Below are 18610 nucleotides of genomic sequence, written 5' to 3' on the forward strand. Positions count from 1 at the left end.
CAGGAATAAGACTCATCTTACCATCAATTTTGCCTGTTTAATCAAAGGGATGTTAGAAGCTACAATACCAGCCATTTAAATAATATTACAAAGAGTTTGTAATTTTAAAAGTTTATCTGTTATAATGTTAAGTGGAAAGGGTAGGATTATAATTCTGTCCTTTACCAAAAATGGGCAAAGATGCCCAATGAAAAACCTCTGGCAGGAAAGAAACAAAAACTTAACAGTGTGCTCGCTTTGGCAGCACATATACTAAAATTGGAACGATACAGAGAAGATTAGCATGGTCCCTGCGCAAGGATGACATGCAAATTCGTGAAGCCGTTCCATATTTTTAAAAACAAAAAACAAAACAAAACAAAAAACTTAACAGTGATTTTTTTTTTTTTTGTATCACACCAAAAAAATGAGAATTTGAGAATTTTTTTTCCTTTTTTAAAAAAAAAATATTTCAAGGGCTGGGGATATAGCTCAGTTGATAGAGTGCTTGCCTTCAATGCACAAGACCCTGGGTGCAATCCCCAGCACGACCAAAAAAAAAAAAAAAACATTTTTTTTTCAAATTTTCTACTAAGGGAGTGTGTGTGTTAAATTTTAAAAAGTAATGAACTTAAAAAGAGATTCTGATGATCTCAAGAAGAAAAATAGTCTTTAGCTGGAATTTTAATATAGCATATCTAAACAAATCCAACTGTTAACTCTTCTAGCAGTCATTCCTAAACCTTTTTATAGATTAATGTGCACAGATGGACCAACTAAAGAACTTCATGACTTTCAAAATACTATAGTTTTAGTTTTAATCTTATATGAATTCACATAACACTTAGAGAGCACTTACCATGTTCAGTACCTTATTAAATAAGCATCACAGGCACCATGGCACACACCTGTAATCCCAGCAGCTCAGAAGGCTGAGACAGGAGATCACAAGTTCAAAGCCAGCCTAAGGAATTTAGCGAGGCCCTAAGCACCTCAGCAAGGCCCTGTCTCTAAATAAAATGTAAAAAAGGGCTGAGGAAGTGGCTCAGTGGCTAAGTGCCCCTGGGTTCAATCACTGGTACCAAAATAAACAAACAAACAAAATACACACACACACACACACACACACACACACACACACACACACATACACACACACACATACACAATGTATCCCCTGCCAGACAGAGTAAACTTTTTATATACAGGCTCAGTATCCCTTACCTGAAATGATAGGACCAGAAGTGTTTCAGATTGTGAATCTTTTTGGATTTTGGACTACTTGCATATACATAACAAGATATTTAGGGAATGAGACCCAAATCCAAACATGAAATTCATTTATGTTTCATATGTACTTTTTTGTAGCCTAAATATAATTACATATATATATATATATTTGTGTATATGTGTGTGTATATATATATATATGTGTGTGTGTGTGTGTATATACATATAAATATTTATTTATCCTCCCACACCCATTGCTGGGGCTTTAACCCAGGAGAGCTGTATCACTGAGCTATATCCCTAGGTTGGCCTCAAACTTGTGCCTCCTGTTTCTATCTCCCAAGTAGCTGAGATTATTGGTATGTATCACCACGCCTGGCAAATTTTATATAGTATTTTTTGTACACCTGCTTGTTGACTTAGACCTATTATATGATGTCAGGTGTGGAATTTTCCACTTGTAGTATCATATCAGTGCTCAAAAAGTGTTGGATATTGGGAGCACCTGAGAGTTTACTAGATTAGAGATGCTCACCCTGTATTTATGTTTTATCTCCATAGATGTATGTTAGAAATGCCAGAGGCCGATATCATTTAATCATTAAAGGAGTCCAATAGACAATACATAGCTAATTTAGAGAAGAGAAAAGATCATTACTTCGTTTTTATTAATGGAGGAAGTGTGGGTTGGGGTCTTAAAATAAACCTGTTTTAGAGAGGCAAAGAGTTATATGCAAATGTGTTGTAAGGAGGCTAGTAAACAAACCCTTATACGTCTGGTATACTATACTAAAATGTTAAAAGTTTGCTATTTCAGTTATTTTTCCCTTTAGAGACTAATAATGAAACTGTTAACTTACAACTTCACCATTTTGGGTTACATATGAAAATTCATCAATGTGTAAGTCGCAAGATTGTTTTTCTTCTCACCTTGTTTAAAAATTAAGTCAAAGATTCCCTGCAATCACATACTTTTTATTAACTGAACAAACAGCTGGTAAATTTCCTCCAAAGAGTTAATATTAACAGGGATTGAGACATATCATAGTAATAGTATTTATTTAACCAAAGAACAATGAATGAAAAACAAATTTCATCAAATTTCAACTTAAAAAGTTATTTTATATTGAATTTCTAAAAACTGGTTTAAGTTATTTAAATGGAATATTTAAATATAAAAACTTAAGTTTAAAATCTGATAGACAGGAACATTATAAAGCAGACAGAAAACTCCCAATGGAGATAAAACCAAATGTGAAATATTGAGAAGACCGAAAAACTGTATGGGTTAATATGGAGCTAAGCATTAGTCTATTTTTCCTTTAAGTTACTCAGAATAATACAAAGAAAAACATTGGGTCAATGTTTAGTTGGGTCATTATTATTTTCCCAGTTTAAGATCTAAATGTAAATGAAGCCTTTCTTTTTCTTCTCCTCTTCCACCTTATTATCACTTCACTCTAAAAATATAGATCGTCCATTGCTTTTAACATCCATTCCCAAACTACTAGCACCTTCCTTCACATAAACAGGTACTTCTAGCAAATGGCTAGAGTTTCATGCATGGGAAAATAAGGACAGTGAGTGATAAAATCAAGAGAATAAGCAAGGAAGATAACATAAAGCAGCTCTGTTTCTCCTTGGCTATTTTAAGACTGCAGAACAGTGGTGCCTACTCAGAGGCTAAGGAAAAACAAAACTTTTCATGAACTCTAATTGTGAGCATGTGACTAGTACTCAAATGCCAAGACCTGGGTGTTTCTGAAATGCCTCAACTGTCACATGGAACTACATGTTCCCACAGAAGCCACCCATGGCTATGCTATAATCCTCCACTGTTCTTTCTCCCCTACTCCTAGTCACCTTCAATTCATAACTCTGAAATGAGCACATACTCTGCCCTCAACCTCTGCATTCCTCAACAACCACATATTACTCTCCATGTGCCTTCAAACAGGTTTTCAAATAAAATCTTTACCAGGCTTTAATAATTTAGCAGAGAGGTGGGTGATAATCCCCAAGGGTAGGCTGTATAGTGTTTAATGACACATCTGGACAGGGATGGTTAAGGAATTGTTTCCAAGAAGGTTAATCTAAAATCAGAGTCAATGGAATGATTTGGCAATGATCACGATCTCTATGCAAGTCACACATTTCTAAACAGTTTATATTTACAAATATTTTAGTCAGTGGTGATCATAACACAAGTTCCTTTTACATAAGGAACATTTTTCCTTTTTAAAAAGTAAATTCTTATCTTCTTTAGAGTGAGTTTTCTTAATATATCACACACACAATCTACTCACTTATAAAATGAACACATTATAAGTGAAGAGTTTAAAAGGAGATCTGTTAAATTCAATAATATTTATTCTTTTTTTTTTTTTTTTTTTTTTTTTTTTGCGGTACTGGGGATCGAACTCAGGGCCTTGTGCTTGCGAGGCAAGCACTCTACCAGCTGAGCTATCTCCCCAGCCCAATAATATTTATTCTTAAGAAGATGAGACCCATGATAGTATATACTCTCTACCACCAGGTAATAGACAAATAAATACATTTTTTCACAATTCTGTCACATAAATAATACTGCAAATAGAATAAATATTTTAGAATGCAACTTAAAAATCAGCTTAAAGTTTATCAAAAGTCATATCAAACCATATAAATCCAGACCTGTTCCCTGTGAATTTAGAATTAAAATAATAATGAGGCTAATTTTTAGCGATGCTCACTGAGTAAGTGCTTTTGCAAACCCCATAGAATAATCAATACTATTGTAGAAAGAAACAAGGACAAATGCTCATGACACCAATTCCTCATAACATTAATTCCACAAACTCATTCTCTAAATATCATCAAATGCCTATATAAAACTATGCTAAGATAAGAAAAAAATAAACTAAAACAATGTAAGGTTCAAATCAAGTCACTTAAATCAGGAACACCTCCTGAAAGCTCTATAGCTAAAATCAGATTTTGGTCCTGGATCCAGCTTTGGTCCAAGAGATGCCAATTTTGTTGCGAACTACAGCCTCTAGTGGCATATGCGAGAATAAGAAAGGCTAGGCAACAAAAATACCTTTTGATGTTTCCAGAAAGAATGACCCAAATCAATTCTCTGCTCTGATGTGCCACCGCACTGTTTATTTATTAAAATCTTGGATTGATTCTTCTGTGATGCTCAGTTGTAAGTGGACAAATAAAAGAATGTAAAAATAACATTTCTCACAGAAAAGTTTTTAAAATAGTTTCCCATCCCCACCTAAGGTCAGAGATAACCTGTGAACAGGGAGTTGGAAAACAAGATGTTAAAAATATTATCATATTAGCTGGGCATGGGGCACACACCTGTAACTAGTGGTTCAGGAGGCTGAGACAAGAGGATCTCAAGTTCAAAGCCAGCCTCAGCAATTTAGAGAGACACTAAGCAACTCAGTGACAACCTGTCTCTAAATAAAATACAAAATAGGGCTGCGGATGTGGTTCAGTGGTTGAGTGCCCCTGAATTTCAATCCCAGTACCACCACCTCCCCCCCCCCAAAAAAAAGTATCTTTTTTTTTAATAAGTAGTTCATGGTTTCTACATTTTTAATGTTTTACTTTTAAGATATACATAAATACACACATACAAGGAAAAGCCTTAATAGTTATGCTAATCTTTGTCTATTACTGATATTCATAATATAAATCAGTTTTCATAAAGGAAGCTTAAACTTCAAGCAGAACAAATTTGCTATCCAAAATTCCTCCTCTTCATATCTGCCCTAACTATTGCAGTTATTTTTCTAAACTCTAAACATTTAAAGGCGATTATTTATGGAATGCTACTGGTACAAAATGAATGCATAGATGTTACAATACCCAATCATAAAGTAGTTCACAACTGCATTCAAATGAGATTTCAGAAAGCTGAGGCATAGACTCGCTACCCACTATCATACAAATATCAAGGTTAATTTAGGCATTCCATTATGATGAGAGGCTCTAGGCTAGGACATAAAAAAATTCTTGTAAATGTCCTTTCTATCAAGATACCACAAATAGTCCCTGAAGAAAAAGAAATAATATTGTGCCTCAGTGTTTTAGAGCCTCTAGTCAACAAGATGAGAAGCAAAATCAGAGATCAGGCTGGGAGATGCATTTTACCTGTGTCCTCGAATGTCAGACTGGTCACATACTCCTCCAAGCGCAATCCTGTGGAACTCTCGACCTAGAGTCTTGGCCACTGATCTTCCCACACTTGTTTTACCAACTCCAGGAGGGCCAACAAAGCACAGAATAGGACCCTTCAGGTTGTTTTTCAGCTGCCTGACAGCCAAGTATTCCAGAACTCTTTTCTTCAATTTTTCCATGGCATAGTGGTCATTATCCAGTAGAATTCGGGCTGCCCGAATGTCCAGGCGGTCTGTCAAACAACCCAACAGAAATAATTTGAGATTGAACTCCTTTCAAGCTTGGCAAGAGCAAAAATAGTTTTTTGGAAAAAAAAGATGTGTCAAGAACAGACTTGGATCCTACACTTAGTTTGTTTTTTTCTGCTTAAGATTTGGTGTCTCCAGAGGTAGTGGGCACTTACTACAGTGACGCAGACACATCAATGTTTATAGCAGCTCGATTCACAATAGCTAAGCTATGGAACCAGCCTTGGTGCCCTTCAACAGATGAATGGATAAAGAAAATGTGGTATATATACACAGTGAATATTACTCAGCCATAAAAAAGAATGAAATTATGGCATTTGCCAGTAATTGGATGGAACTGGAGACTATTGTGCTAAGTGAAATAAGCCAGTCTCAAAAAACCAAAGACCAAATGTTCCGATATGTGGATGCTAACACACAATAAGGTGTGTGGGGGGGTGGAGAAAAGAAGTTCACTGGATTAGATAAAGGGGAATAGAGGGAAGGAGGGGCAATGGGACTAGGAAAGACAGTAGAATGAATCAGACATAACTTTCCTTTGTTCATGTATGAATACATGACCAGTGAAACTTCACATCATGTACAACCATAAGAATGAAATCCTACTTAGAATAAGTTATACTCCATGTATGTATAATATGTTAAAATATACTCTATTGTCATGTATATCTTAAAAGAACAAATTAAAAAACTGCTATGTTCATTTCATTTGGAATGATTTTCTAGATACACATTATTTTTATGCAGACATAATTTGTACATACTCTATTTGTATTGGCATTTGTCCCTTTAAAAAAGGTGTTTTTTTTTAATTGTAGTGATAATGTGTTCATCCCAGAAAATCTGAAGAAATCAATAAAAAAGAAGAAAATGGTAACCCATAATCTCATATCCCCAAAAGATCATCACTACCTTCAATTTGATATGTTGATATTCTAGGATGTGTAAATGTATATTTACATAACTATTTTTATAAAATGGGAATGCAAAGGACTTTCTATAATTTTTTTCATTTACTCTTCTAGAGCAACTTTCAGAGTCACATGTATTTTTTTAATGTTATGATATTTAGTATTGCATTATTTAATTCTCCATATTCATTTAACTGATTCTCTATGCTGAGCATCTAGGTTATTTACAAATCCTTGGTCATAAAGAAAATCCTGCATTCTTATAACTAATCTCCACATGTATCTCTAATTATTTCCTTCAGCTAATCTTCTATAAATGGAAGTGCTAGGTTTAAAAAAAATCATTGTAAAGAATCCCCTAATTGCCATCCAGAAAACTTGTATTCATTATAGTATCATGAGAAGCATTTGAATTAGGCTTTGTTTCCAGAGCAAAGTTTTCATCATAATGTGCTTTTAGCACATAATGTTTTACTCATAAATTAAACACCAGGCCATGGAAGCCAAAATAAATTTACCAGCTGGGTGGCTGTTAATGTATATTATTACACAGCTACATATTCATATTGGCAATGAAAGAAGAAGAGTGGAGAAAAGAAACATACAAACCCACTCTTTCAATCAGCTATTTGGATTTACTGTATACTTTTCCTAATGGAAAAAAAAAAATGGCCTTAAATGGTAGCTTGGTTCCCACGATAGTTCATAAAAACCTACCTATGCAATAGTATATATAATTTAGTTATTCTACTCATTGTAGTCAGAATCTGGGTGGATGATTTGGAAAGGGAAAAATAAAATTTCTTCCCCTTTTTCTGGCTTCAGAGCACAACTAATACATGAGTAAGTGAAGTATCCTGATTGTTTCATAATGCTAACCATAACACTAAAACCTACTATAGTACACAAAACTTCAGACCAATCCTATCTTGTACAGCTCTAAATATTAAACTGATAATCAAATTTATTAAAAGAATAAGTCGCACTGAATTTTAGTTTTGCAAAAATAATTCAATATTGTTATGTTTTTACATCACCATGTCCAAGGAGAGAAACTTTGCAACAAAATACCATTTTGTACCTAAAAAGGTTCTTGTTATATCATCCATTCCTAATTAACACATTTAGTAAGCTAGGAATGAATTCTTGGTAATTTTAGATAACTGCCTTTCCCCGCCCTGAGACAGGATCTTGTTATGCTGCCCAAGTTGGTCTCAAACTCCTGGCCTCAAGCAATACTAATGCCTCAGCCTCCCAAGAAGCAGGAACTACAGGCACATGACATTATACTCAGACAGGTAATTTTAAAAAGACTGAAAATACTGTGAAGGAATTTTTTCCAAGAAATATGCCAAGAAATGACAAGTTTAAAAGTTCTTTCAGTCTTTTAAGGAAAGATAATTTCCATGCTATAGAAATTATTTTCTATCTTTTCTAAGAAGGATATATTTTTTCTGATTATTCTTTTTAATTATTCAGAATCATTCCTGTTTTATAATAGCACTTCTGGTTGTACATAAAAAAGTAAAACTTCACTTGAAGATAAATTTCTCTATTTATAACAGGAAAATTTAAATGGCAGGTACTGGCTCCTCTTATTTAGGCTGAGAAGAATGGCAAACTAATTTTCTCCAAATCTTTCTTCTTTGCTTTCTTTTCTACTTTTAATATTCCAAATTGTGACTTAGTTAAATTCCTATTTCAAGAATTATAAATGATATTTTCATGGTTGATTGGTTATTTATTTTTTTAGTGGTTATGGGAATTGAACCCAAGCTTCACACATGCCACACAAGTGCTTTACCACTGAGCTACATCCCTAGCCCATTTTCATGGTTTTATAACCAAATTCACAACAGTAATTTGGACATAATTCTATGTAATAATGGTTTAGAAGCTCAACTCAACTCCTTTTATACCACAATTTACCTGTCTTCAGTTCTTCATTAAGATGTCAAAGAATAAGAAGTATGTTCATGACACGTATGTGGGTGCTAAATATTTCTAATGCTGACATGCATGGCATCTTTAGAGTTTCAAGATTCCCTCCAACCTCTTAGAAGGCATTATTTTGTTGTGACATATAAACATTAAATAATTTAAGAAATAAATTTAGTATGATAATTCCTAGTGGCTATATTTTTAATGGCCAAAAAACTGGAAACAACCCAAATGTTCATCCAAAGGTGAATGGATCAACAAACTACGGTGTAGTCATATAACACGACTCGAGTAGTAAAAAGAAAGAAATTGCTGATAAATGTAGCAAAATGGTTGGAAATCAAAATATAATTAGAAACCAGAAAAAGGTACATATGAAATTTTATAAAATATGTACTTACATGAAATTTTAGAAAATATGAATTGGTCTATAATGGTTGGGGACTGGGAGACAAGGAAGAAAGGAAGGGAGGGAAAAAGAAGTGATAGCAAAGGAGCATGAGAAAACTTTTGAAGGTGATGGATATGTTTATTATGGTGATTATTTTTGTATGTTAAAATTCATCAAACTGCACTCCTTACATATGTGCATTTTACTGCATGTTGATTACACCTCAATAAAGCTGGAAACTAAAGAAAAAGGGACTAGTACTGCTTCCAAATGATTGCTTCTACACTTAAGTAGTGTAAGCTGATTTTATCTAGTGAAAATTTATAGATTCCCAGAATTAAGGAGAGAATACAATGCGAGTGAGTCTTTCACTATTATACAAAAACATTCGAAAAGAAAGAAAACCTTTAAAATCTAGGAGATGGGATGAGTAAAAATTTATCAAGTATTCATTAAGGAAAATAGCACAATTTGGATTGTACTTGCTCCCCAAACAGGAAAGATCTCTAAGAGGGAAAAAAATCAAGTTTATCAAAACAGAAGGATGATAAGGCCAATATCATTTTAATAACCTAGCCACGCCCATTACTAAATAGGTTAAATGATTCTAGCTAGAAAAACTAAAAAGGGCTATTTGTAACATGAAATTTAACCCTAAAATAGTTTATTTTGCATAAATACACTTCATTCTAGACCCTCTTTGAGAGTAAATAGATTAATAAATATTCTCAGTGCCAGCAAGGATGGTCTTCTGTAGGTTAATAGGCAAATTCTCTGACCCTCTTTTTTCTTTCTCTTTTTCTCCTTTTTTCTTCTCTCCCTCTCTATCCAGCAAATTTTTGTTTCATTTCCTTTCTGTTTGTTTTCAGTACTGGGGACTGAACTGAATCCAGGGGCCCTCTATCACTGAGCTACACATCCAGCCCTTTTCATTTTTCACTTTGAAACAGTGTTTCACTAAGTTGCCTAGCATGGCCTCAAACTTGTGATCTTCCTGCCTCAGACAAGTGGTTGAAATTACAGGCATTTGCCCCCATTCCCAGCTCTAGGAAGTATTTAAATATTAAAAATTCAACATCTTGAAATTTGGTACATGCATTTTATATGAGGCATAAATATATTTTTAGAACTAACATTTAAAAAATATCCAGCTTTTTTTTTTTTGTACTAGGTGAACCCAGAGTGCTTAACTACTGAGCCACATTCCCTCCCCGCCACACTTTTATTTTCATGGAGGGGGGGCATTACCTGGGATTGCACTCAGGGTCACTTGACCACTGAGCCACATCCCCTGTACTATTTTGTATTTTATTTAGAGACAGGGCCTTGCTAAGTTATCAAGGCTGACTTTGAATTTACGATTCTTCTGCCTCAGCCACCAGAGCCACTGGGATTACAGGCATGTGCCACTGTGCCCAGCTCCAGCATTTTTTTAAATGAAGAAATTTTATTAGCCAGGACAACGTAGCTATTTGAATTTTAAAACTCAACCATACAGTTTTATGTTATATCAACAGTAGTTTGGACAATCAATCCACTGTTGAATACTATAAATCTTGTAAGTAAACTTAATAATAGAAACAGTTGCAAATAAAATGAACCTCAAAATTACAAAGAGAAAATTTGCCAGCGTGGTGGGGCATGCATGTAATCCCAGTGGCTGGGGAGGCTGAGGCAGGAGGACCACAAGTTCAAACCCAGCCTCAGTAATAGCAAGATACTAGCAACTCAGTGACACCCGTCTCTAAAACACAAAAAAGGGCTGGAGATGTGGCTCAGAGGTCGAGTGCTCCTAAATTCAATCCCCGTTAATCCCACCCTGCAAAATAAGAGAGAAAATACAAGACAAAAACAGAAAAACTAGTACCAAATGTTCTTGATACAGAGAAAAATCTACTGAAGGATAGGAAGAATTTAAACTCTTTAAATAGTTTCTGGTAAGAATAAAAACAAACTTCAAAATGGTAAAAAACTGTTCTTGTTATCCTGCCTTTAGAGATAATTATTTCTTTTGGAGAACATAAAAGATTTACTGTTCATGATATAGATTTGGCACTTATTGTCAAACACCTCAAAGTGTTAGTTTACCTATGTACCTGATAAATAGTACATAGATGTAAAAATGTATTTTCTGTTGGTGTTGAGAAATACGTATTTCATCAATTATAGAAAAGTCCTACTTTTTCCAAAATCGGAAAAAGGTACTTTCATGTAGCACCCTTTTTTCTATTTGATCCTAAGACCTACAGATGTAAGTTCAGACCCTAATATAAATTATTAGATGTAAATCATCAAAAACTAACATTAGCAAGACGGAAGAATAAAAGTTTCCAGCCTTTATCCCTCCAATGGAATAAAGATTTTTGGCAACCACCCAATACTCCTAAACAACCAATAGGTGAAAGAAGAAATAAAAGGAGAAATTTTTAAAAAATTGTGACAAATAAAAACAAACAACATAACAAGTTATGGGATAGAGCAAGAGCAGTTCTAAGAGAAAAGTTTACAGCAATAAATGCTTACTTTAATGAAAAAGAAAGATCTCAGATAAACAACCTAACTTTAAGGAGGGAAACTTAGAGAAGATATAAATGAAATAGCAGAAAGACAATATAAAAGATCAATAAAAGAGCTGAATTTTTTTAAAGATCAATAAAATTGACAAACTTTTAACTAGTTAAAAAAAAGAAGGTTCAATTAAGTAAAACTATAAATGAAAGAGTAGACATTAGAATTGATACTACAGAAATACAAATAATCATAAAAGACTACTATGGGCAATGATACATCAGCGAACTGAGTAACCTAGAATTAATTCCTAGAATTCTTTCCCAGAAACACACAACCTACCAAAACTGAATCAAGAAACAGAAAATCCAAATATAGAGATAGAACTGGTAATCAAAATCATCCCAAAGAAGAAAAGCACAGGACCAAAAGTTTTTGGTGAATTTTGCCAAACATTTAAGGAACAATTAGCATGAATCCTCAAATTCTTTCAAAACACTGAAGGGAAGAGAATATTCCAAACACATTTTATGAGGCCAAAATTTCCCCTAACTCTAAACCAGACAAAGACACTATAAGAAAAGAAAATTACAGACCAATATCCCTGCTAAACAGATACAAACAATTTCAGCAAAATATAAGCATTATCAAACACAACAGCATATTAAGAATCATATACCATGATCACATGAGATTTATCAACAAACTCAAATCAATAAATGTGATAAACCAAGTTAACAGAATAAAGGATAAAAATCATATGATGATCTCAATAAATGCAGAAAATGCATTTGACAAAATTCAACTTAGAACTACAAAGTGAAAGAAATTAACGTAAGTAGATGGAAAGATAAGCCCATGTTTATATATCAAAAGAATACTAATAAAATGTCCATATTTCCCAAGGGAATCTACAAGTTCTTTTGATAATCCCTATCCAAATTCTAATGCCATTTTTCACAAAAATAAAAAAAAATCCTAAAATTCACACATAATTACAAAAGACCCCAATGGTCAAAGCAGCCTTGAGCAAGGAAAACAAAGCTAGAGGTATCATACCATCTGGATGTCAAGTTATATTACAATCTATAGTAATAAAAAAACATGGTTCTGGCATAAAACAGACATACAGATCAGAAGACAATAGCCCAGAAATAAACCTACGCATTCGATCAATTGATTTTCAACAAAGGCACCAAGAATGCACAATAAAGCAAGAATAGCCTCTTCAAATAAATGCTGTTGGGCAAACTGGATAGCACATGCAGAACAATGAAATTAGATCCTTCCTTATATTACACCACTCACAAAAATCAACTCAAAATGGATGAAAGACTTAAACATAAGACCTGAAATCATAAAACTCCAAGAAGAAAACATGGATAAAGTTCCTTGATATTGGTCTTGGCAGTGATTTGGGATGTGACATCAAAAATAAGGCAACAAGAACAAAAATAAATGAGTGAAATTACATCAAACTAAAAATCTTCTTTAAACAAAGAAAACAATCAATGAAATGAAAAGGCTATACACAGAATGGAAGAAAATATTTGCAAACCATTTATCTGATAAGAGATAAATATCCAAAATATATAATGAAGTCACACAAATCAACAGCAAAAAACAAACAGCCTGAGTGAAAATGGGCAAAGGACCTGAATAGATCTTTCTCTAAAGAAGACATACAGATGCCAAAGAGATAAATGAAAAGGTGCTCAACATCACTTATCATCAGGGGAATAAAAACCAAAACCACCAAGGGCTAGGGAAGTAGCTCAGTGGGAGAGCACTTGGTTAAATGTGCAAGGCCTTGAGTTTGATCCCCAGCACCAAAACAAACAAACAAACAAACAACAACAAAAAACCCACAAGATATCCCCTCATGTTTATTAGAATGGCTATTAAAAAACAAACTAAAAAAATTCTAATAAGTGGTGACAAAAATGTGGAAAAAAGGGAATCCTGCATTGTTAGTATGAATGTAAATTAGTATAGTCATTATAAAAACAGTATAGAGGTTCCTCAAAATTAAAAATAGAACTAACATAAGATCTAGAAATCCTACTTATGGGCATATATCCAAAGGAATTGAAAACAGAATCTGGAAGAGAAATCTACACTCTCATATTCACTGCAATGTGATCTTTCACAATAGCCAAGATGTGGAAATCACCTAAACATCTACTGAAAGATTCATGAATTAAAAAAAAAATGTGGTATATACATACAATGTAGTATTATACAACCTTAAAATATAAGGAAATCCTGTCACTTTTGACATCATGGATAAACCTACAAAGTATCATGATAAATGAAATAAGCCAGACACAGAAAGACAAATACTGCATAATTTCACTTATATGTGGAATTTAAAACAATCAAACTCATAGAAGCTGAGAGTAGTGGCAATAAATGCCAGGAACTGGAGTCAGGGGAATAGTGAAGCGATGGTTAAAGGGCAGCAAGTCTCAACAAGACAAAATAGGTTCTGCAGATGTGCTGTACAGCCTAGGGTATATAGCTAACAATATTCTTTTGTAGTCTTAAAATTTGCTAAGAAGGTGGATCTTATGTTACATGGTTTTAACACCACCACAACCACATATATTCAGAAAAAAAAAACAATAATAATAACATAATGAGCAGGAGGAAACTTTAGGAAGGATGGCTTTGATGATGGTGATGATTTCATGGCTTAGTCTTATCCTAAAATACATCAAGACATAACCACCAGCTTGTACATGCCAATCGTACCTCAATAAAATGGTTTCAAAAATTAAAAATAACCAATTTAATAGTAAAAGAGCCAACGGGCAACATTTGAAGTGAGAATTTACATAAACTGAGTGACAACTAGAATGTAAATAAGGTGTTATTTTGTTGACTCACCAGTTGTACTTTTGTTCCAAGGAAGTTCCACCATAAGTTCCAAGTAATTTCTAGTCAGAGCATATTCTGGCATTGACTGAGGCATTTTTTTGAGTCTGTGGGAAAAGAATACATAGCAAACATATTCAAGAATATAAACTAATCTCATAACAGAAAAATCAAGCATGTCTCCCTTCCTAGGTGAGATGTACCATGAATATTTAAACAAGTCTAAAAAAGTTTTTAAGTATCTGGTTAATATAAATTTTGTTTTGTAATATAAAAGAAAAAAACAGTGTTCTATTTAACTCTGAGGTTATCCATAAAATATAAACAACCACGTAACCTATTTTGTCGTCAACGTTTCCCTGTATTTTGTGTTGCTAAAGGGAAACTGACAGTTTCTGACCTCTGGAGATTACAAACTAAAGAAGAAACAGTGACATGTAAGAACACAATCATAACTGAACAAACACTATATCTAAACAAAGAAGTATGGTCCTTTCTTTCAGACAACCAGGAAAAGGCAGCTACAATAGTTACAATATCTGAAAGCCAGACCACAGGTGAAAGAGGCCTATCACTTCTCAGTATGATAAAAATATTAATGAAAGTGGTGTTAATTGAGGAGTATTAAGAATGTTTTAAGAATTACCTTCTGCTGAGGAATGACAAAAGAGGGGGAAAGTCTTCCAAAGATCAAAGGTATAAGCCAAGAATTAGGAAAGTCATGAAAAATAAAAGTTGGCAATGGAAAGACAAAATGAATAGGGTGGTCTATGAGTAGATTAAGCACAAGAAAAAGAGAAAGATCAGAGACTATAGAACAAATGATTCAACTTTCAGTTTGTGATCCAAAGCAACAGAATCAAGTTTCCACAGAATTGTTACTTTTAACATAATAAACAAAATGAAAATACTAGTGAATTAATTTACCTTTTTATCTCTTTGACACAGACTTTATGGGCCTGCTCTGGCATACTGGATGTTCGTATTTTTTTCTCTAGCATGACAATATCATCATTATCTTCATCCTCATCTTCATCTTCTAAAGTACCTGGGATATGTGTAAGCCTTCTAATAGGGCGTATTGCTATAACCTAAGTAAACAGTAGAAGAAAACTGTATGTCAAAATAATTTTGAAAGGAAGTACACAGCTAAAGGTAAGTATAGGATTGATGCTGAATAAACACTTTTATGGCCACAGTCTATATCTTAAGGAACTAAATTTCTGAACAATTAAAAGGCAGCTTTTAAAAGGCAGATGCAGCAGAATTTAAAAGGTAAGCCAACATAAAGTAGATGTAATTCTTTGGGAACTGCCAACTAGAAATAATTAAACACCTATGAATCACCTTTCCTTGAGCTACTACTGCAGTTACTATTTTCTTCATGTACATTACTACTTACCATTTGGTGGCTGAATAAATTCCAATTTTCATCCTACATTATAAAATCCGTCTCTAGCATCTTCAACTTTTCCACCCTGGTTCTATTACCACTGTCTTCAACACAGAAAAATTTTCCTCCTTTCAAAATAATTTAGCTCACCATGGGCCCCTTCCAGTTAACCATCACACTGTATACTTTCTTTCCTGTGATGTTCTGTCTCCAACAAGTGGCTATAACTATCACATCCCCCTTTTCATCAATTACAGGTCATCAGTAAGCCTTTGGCTTTCTGTCCCATGGTGCTGAAACTGTGCTTTTAAATCCAATAATCGTGTCCCATGCTAAGTCAAATGGTCATTATTTATGTTCTCCTTATAATTTCTCTACCATATTTTAAAAGTACCTTCTGTTTTCTTTGCAATTCTCAACTCATTAATATTATGAATCGACTCCAACCATTACTGGAGCAAAATGATATACTGGTATTTAATTTAAAAGTCTCCAGAATTAAAATTTTAGCCTGTGAAATTATCTATTTAAAACATTCAATATAAAAAGTTTAAAACATTTAGCAGTAAATAAAATGCAATTTTACAAAAACATAAATATTAAATATATACTTTTATTCTCACATAAGTCATTAGCAGGTAAGATTAATATTTTTGTTAATAAAATATTTTAAATTATAAAAAAAACTACAAATGAATTCCTTAAAGTGAGATTTTTTTGAAAGTACATTAGTGATTTCATTGTTGAGACAAAAGCACTTTTTAATGCAATTTCCCCTTAGAAAATAGCACTTTTCAACTCTTAAAGATATGAAAGGGCAATGGTATAGGCTAATTATAAATATTATTCTCTGAATCCTACAGTTTGAAATAACTATCATATATGTGATCATTTTCTGGAACACTTCTGAACAACTTTCTTTTTAAGTGCCTTTTAAACAGTAAGAATCTTTACTGATATAAATCAGTATACATTGCAGAGTATTACATGGGTTTGACTTTCTGTACAAAATGAATAAGTGAGTCACTGATCTGCTCTTAAGTCAGAACTAATTCAGATTTCTGACATCCGCTTTGAGCAGCATGGTGTCCTGAAATACTAAACACCCCTCCTCTCCTCAGCTGACTTTACTACTGCTTCTCTAGTCCCACAGTGGGAGTCCTTCACATCTGTGCTTCTCTACAGTGTATTCTCTTTGATGAAGGAACACTTCAGTGCTGGTGACCATCAAACCTCTAACATTATTCTAACCTCTCACTTACGTCAGAATTCTGGATCTCCAACTGCCTTCAGAGAACTGCCATTTTCACATTTGGTCCACATCAAATATATCTTCCTGATCTTAACTCTGCCCAGACATAAAAATAGTAAACTCCATAGCTCAAGGTAGACTTTGAGTAAGACCCCACTATATATGTAAATGTAACCAATACATGATAATGGAAAATAAAGGAATATTTAATAAGTAGTGTTGAGCCAAATAAAAAGTTATTTGAGGAAAATACAACTGTCTTCACCTTATTAAGAGGGCAAAATTACTAACATGAGTTAAAGAGTTAAGTGCTTTTTAAAAAATCCACTAAAGGAAAATGAAAAGGACTGGATTTATAAAGCTACTAGAGGATAAAGAACTCAGCAAAGAAGACAACAAAAAGTTTGACTAAATGAAAATTAAAACTTTTATAAATTAAAGCAAGTCAGCAAAATTATAGTACAACATACAGTTCTTTTAGTAAACACTTTTGTATTATGTTCTTAATACTACTTGTAATTAGAAAATGTTACACTCAAAAGACACTCATCGTATGTATTTGCTAACTTCTAAAATATGGAAAACAACGGAAATAACACAAAATGTTTGACAAAAAGGTCAATGGCTCAGTAAATTGTCCCTTTGCATAAGTACTAAAACAAAAACAAAAAAACGAGAAAATGATTACAAGCTTAAAAAATAAAATTCAGGGGGCTGGGCTGTAGTTCAGTGATAGAGCATACGTGAGGCACTGGGTTCCAATGTCAGCACCACATAAAAATAAATAAAGGTATTGTGTCCATCTACAACTAAAAAAATAAGCACATAAAAGGACTAGAGGGAAACACACCAAAATCTGTATCACAGACCGATCTTTTTTCTTCATTGTTCTTTCTTCTCCCCAGGTGTGCACACTAAGTAAGCACTCTACTACTGAGCTACATCCCCAGTCCTACCACACACCCTTTTTATCTTGAGACAGGGTCTTCCTCCAACTCCTGAACTCAAGGGATCTTCCTTGTCTCAGAGACTGTAGATGCGCACCTGGCTTTTAAGTTTTTCTTTTTCAAAAAAGAAAAAAATCAAATTTCACACCACATAAACCAAAATAAATAGAATAAAAGATATATTTACCCGCTTATCATCATCTTGCTTGGGTTTTCTGGTTTTCTGAAGCAATTTCAGACCTTCAATTTGCCTGACAAGCAGTGGTATGGTCATCTTGAACCGCTCTTCCAGACTAACAGCATCTAAAATCTAGAAAATGGGAGTCATTTAATAACATCTCTCTAAAACACATGCTCCAAACACAGTCATGACTTAAGTAGCTGAGCAAAAATCAAAACAAAACGAAATGGACTCCACCTGGTACTGTTGCTCTTATGGTTCTATCAGGGTGACATTAGGGACCTGGCGGGGTCTCCTTGGGGTCAGCTGCATGGCCAGTATAGTCTCTGGCCTCGATCCCAAGTCCAAGCCTGCACCTCTGAGTTCACAGGTTATTACAACCATCTTCTAGCAGTAGCCTCCTCTTTCTCCTCTGCATCTCTGAGGGGCTGTGTGACAGGACCTGCCTAGCCCACCTCCAGGGTATGTTTGCCCCATCAAAAACAAAAACAAAAAGTCCCCTCCCCATTCCTATCAGTAATTAAAGCTCTACCATGACTAACACAGACAAATTAACTATATTAATCAGCAAGGTTGTTT

The 18610-nt window shown here is 33.9% G+C and overlaps 1 protein-coding gene and 1 non-coding gene across 2 annotated transcripts in view; one reads left to right on the plus strand and one right to left on the minus strand.

The window, feature by feature from the left end:
• Positions 1–18610, minus strand: part of Lonp2 (lon peptidase 2, peroxisomal) — a 116136-nt gene that overhangs the window by 76922 nt on the left and 20604 nt on the right. The window contains exons 4-7 of the mRNA XM_047528661.1: positions 18038–18160; positions 15186–15349; positions 14271–14365; positions 5356–5614 (exon numbers count right to left, since the gene is read on the minus strand). Of these exons, the coding sequence (XP_047384617.1) occupies positions 5356–5614; positions 14271–14365; positions 15186–15349; positions 18038–18160 (641 nt within the window). The remainder of the gene's footprint in view (positions 1–5355; positions 5615–14270; positions 14366–15185; positions 15350–18037; positions 18161–18610) is intronic.
• Positions 229–336, plus strand: LOC124967640 (U6 spliceosomal RNA). The gene has a single exon (XR_007105562.1). It is a non-coding gene; the product is annotated as a U6 spliceosomal RNA (small nuclear RNA).

Source organism: Sciurus carolinensis, chromosome 16 (genome assembly GCF_902686445.1).
Source record: "Sciurus carolinensis chromosome 16, mSciCar1.2, whole genome shotgun sequence".
Classification (NCBI taxonomy): domain Eukaryota; kingdom Metazoa; phylum Chordata; class Mammalia; order Rodentia; family Sciuridae; genus Sciurus; species Sciurus carolinensis.